The sequence below is a fragment of the Hermetia illucens genome, chromosome 4 (genome assembly GCF_905115235.1).
Source record: "Hermetia illucens chromosome 4, iHerIll2.2.curated.20191125, whole genome shotgun sequence".
NCBI classification, from domain to species: Eukaryota; Metazoa; Arthropoda; class Insecta; order Diptera; family Stratiomyidae; genus Hermetia; species Hermetia illucens.
The window spans coordinates 73,828,400-73,830,650 of NC_051852.1; the positions used below are offsets into that span (position 1 = coordinate 73,828,400).

General features: G+C 45.2%; 1 protein-coding gene across 1 annotated transcript; it reads left to right on the plus strand.

Annotated features, from left to right (window-relative positions):
- The first annotated feature begins 304 nt into the window (after positions 1–304).
- Positions 305–2,004, plus strand: LOC119655557 (mobility group protein 1A-like). The gene is made up of 3 exons (XM_038061481.1): positions 305–471; positions 1,052–1,231; positions 1,320–2,004. Exons 2-3 carry the CDS (start codon positions 1,082–1,084, stop codon positions 1,494–1,496), a joined length of 327 nt encoding a protein of 108 aa, XP_037917409.1. The 5' UTR covers positions 305–471; positions 1,052–1,081; the 3' UTR covers positions 1,497–2,004.
- The last annotated feature ends 247 nt before the right edge of the window (positions 2,005–2,251 follow it).

A 2,251-nucleotide genomic window follows, 5' to 3' on the forward strand; every position in this document is an offset into this window, starting at 1 on the left:
ACAATAAAGCATATCTCGAAACAAAAACTTATGAAGCGCCAAAAATCGTAGCGACGCTTTCCGTCCTTTCATTCTTCATTCTACCGCATAGATAAGCTAGCAGTCAATCACGCAAAGCTAGAATCCAACCTCATCCTAAAATTTTATTTAAATCGCCGCCCGTTGAGAAAATTACAAGAGCGTCACCATTTTCGAAAATCGAATACGCGAAGTTGGCCGCAATCACCGGCGACTTTCACCGACGCGGCGGCGTGCATATGTGTGAGTAGGTAATTTTCGAAAGGAACCCTCGAAAGAAAGTCAAGCGGCAAACGAGATCTGTTAACCGCCGTTCGCTGTTTGTGCTTAGACGTCGTTCGTGCTTGGAAGTTGTGCGCGCCGGAGTGTTCCGTGTGTCCATTTTCTCTTTTACATAGCTCTGTGAAAAATCACTCGTGGGTAAAGCCCGCGTCCAGAACCAGCTAATTCAAAGTAAGTATTCTTGCTACGTAATTTTATTGCTTTTTCGTAGATTCCCGGGAGGTATTCCACGCAGCAGCCGATAGACGCCGCCAACAAGATGTCTGCGGTCTCTATTGCGCGTGAGATTTCGCCCCGGGAATAATATTTTCCAATCGTTTTAGCGAAAAGGTACGCATTTTTAGCCATATTTCTGCGGGGAAGTAAGGAAAGTTTAGTTACGCGTATTTTTTCATGCAAAAGTCGGTATTTGTTTTGGTCGTGGGTTTTGTAAACATAACCTTAAACTTGGCGTCACTCTTCTATTTTTAAGAATACGCTGCAAGTACGGTACCTAGCGCGATAGTGCTTCCGCTAACGCTTAATTTAAGCAAAACAGTAGTTTCGCCGCCGCGGGCGAGTTCATTGTTCGCTTGAATCCGGATTTCGGCGCGTCGGCAATGACGCCCAAGCAGCGCTTGGCTTGCGTATGGCGTCATGACGAGGCATCGAATTTTTTGCGCGCCGCGTGACAATACTGGAACCTATCGTGGTTTTGGCGCCCATTTCTAGTTTCCTAACGCAACGTGCTCACGCATTGAATTGTTTGCAGGTTTTTCGTGAATTTCAACAAAGAAACAAAATGTCGGAAAAGCCAAAGCGTCCCCTTTCCGCGTACATGCTGTGGCTGAGCGAGAACCGTGAGAAGATCAAGAAGGAGAACCCCGGCATCAAAGTCACAGAGATCGCTAAGAAGGGTGGAGAATTATGGCGCGGAATGAAGGACAAGTCGGTAAGTATTTATCCGCTTGCGGACTATTCTCCTTCGTGCATATTTGCATGACTTGTTTTAACACGCTGCATCTCATTTCGCCCGGCAGGAATGGGAAGCAAAGGCCGCCAAAGTCAAGGACGAATACGCCAAGGCTGTTAAAGAATACGAAGCCAACGGCGGAACAGACAGCGGATCGAAAAAACGCGGCAAAACGCCCAAGAAGCCCGCCAAGAAGAGCAAGAGAAAAGACGAGTCAGATGGAGACGAGGACGAGAGCGATTAGACGTAGAGATATTTTTAACAAACCACTATAAGTAATCGAAAGAACTCCTGACGTGTTACAACAGCCGAAATCTTCTTGACCCAACAACCTTTCTACTTTCGCTACCATTAAAACGGCAGCCCACCGCTTGCGGGGAGCGCCCGTCGCCAGATCTAGACTCATCACCATCAGATTACTCGGCTATCGGAATAAGAAGACCCACGACGAAATACATGCCAAATGTAACCGCTGCAACTTAACGACCTGAGGAAATTCTCTTTAGTTTTACTTTGAAATGCTCGCGTGGCACGCATGTATTTTTGACTCTTCTTTAAGCGTAATGAGTTTGTCCCAATTTTTGTATAAATAATAATAAAAGATTGTAATGAGAGAAAGGGCATTTTCTCGTATAGATAAGATTGCATCCTTGTGCGTTCTAGATTGTCTTTAGAAGTAACCGGAGGTCCCGCGACTGCGGAAGATTTTAAAAAATATGTGCTTATTGTGAATTTTTAGTTTAAATAAAGAATGGAAAAAAGCGGAATTTTATCAATTTCCTGTGCATTGCCTGCGGAAGTTCGCTACCCGCGCTGGGGTGCATCCACTTTCATTGAACTTGTTGAGGCAGCCTGATATGTCCGATCTGAAAGATCCCGAGGGGTGATGGGGCAATTGTCTAGAGATTAATTGAAGCCGGATTAAAATATGAACTCACCATACGATGGCTTCTTAGAAAATCGCTTTTTTTTTGGCAAAATTTCAGCCGAGCAATGGGA

Coding starts and splice junctions, on each gene's coding strand:
- LOC119655557 (XM_038061481.1), top strand. CDS start 1,082: ATGTCGGAAAAGCCAAAGCGTCCCCTTTCCGCGTACATGCTGTGGCTG. Junction 1,232..1,319: donor GCGGAATGAAGGACAAGTCG/GTAAGTATTTAT, acceptor TTCGCCCGGCAG/GAATGGGAAGCAAAGGCCGC.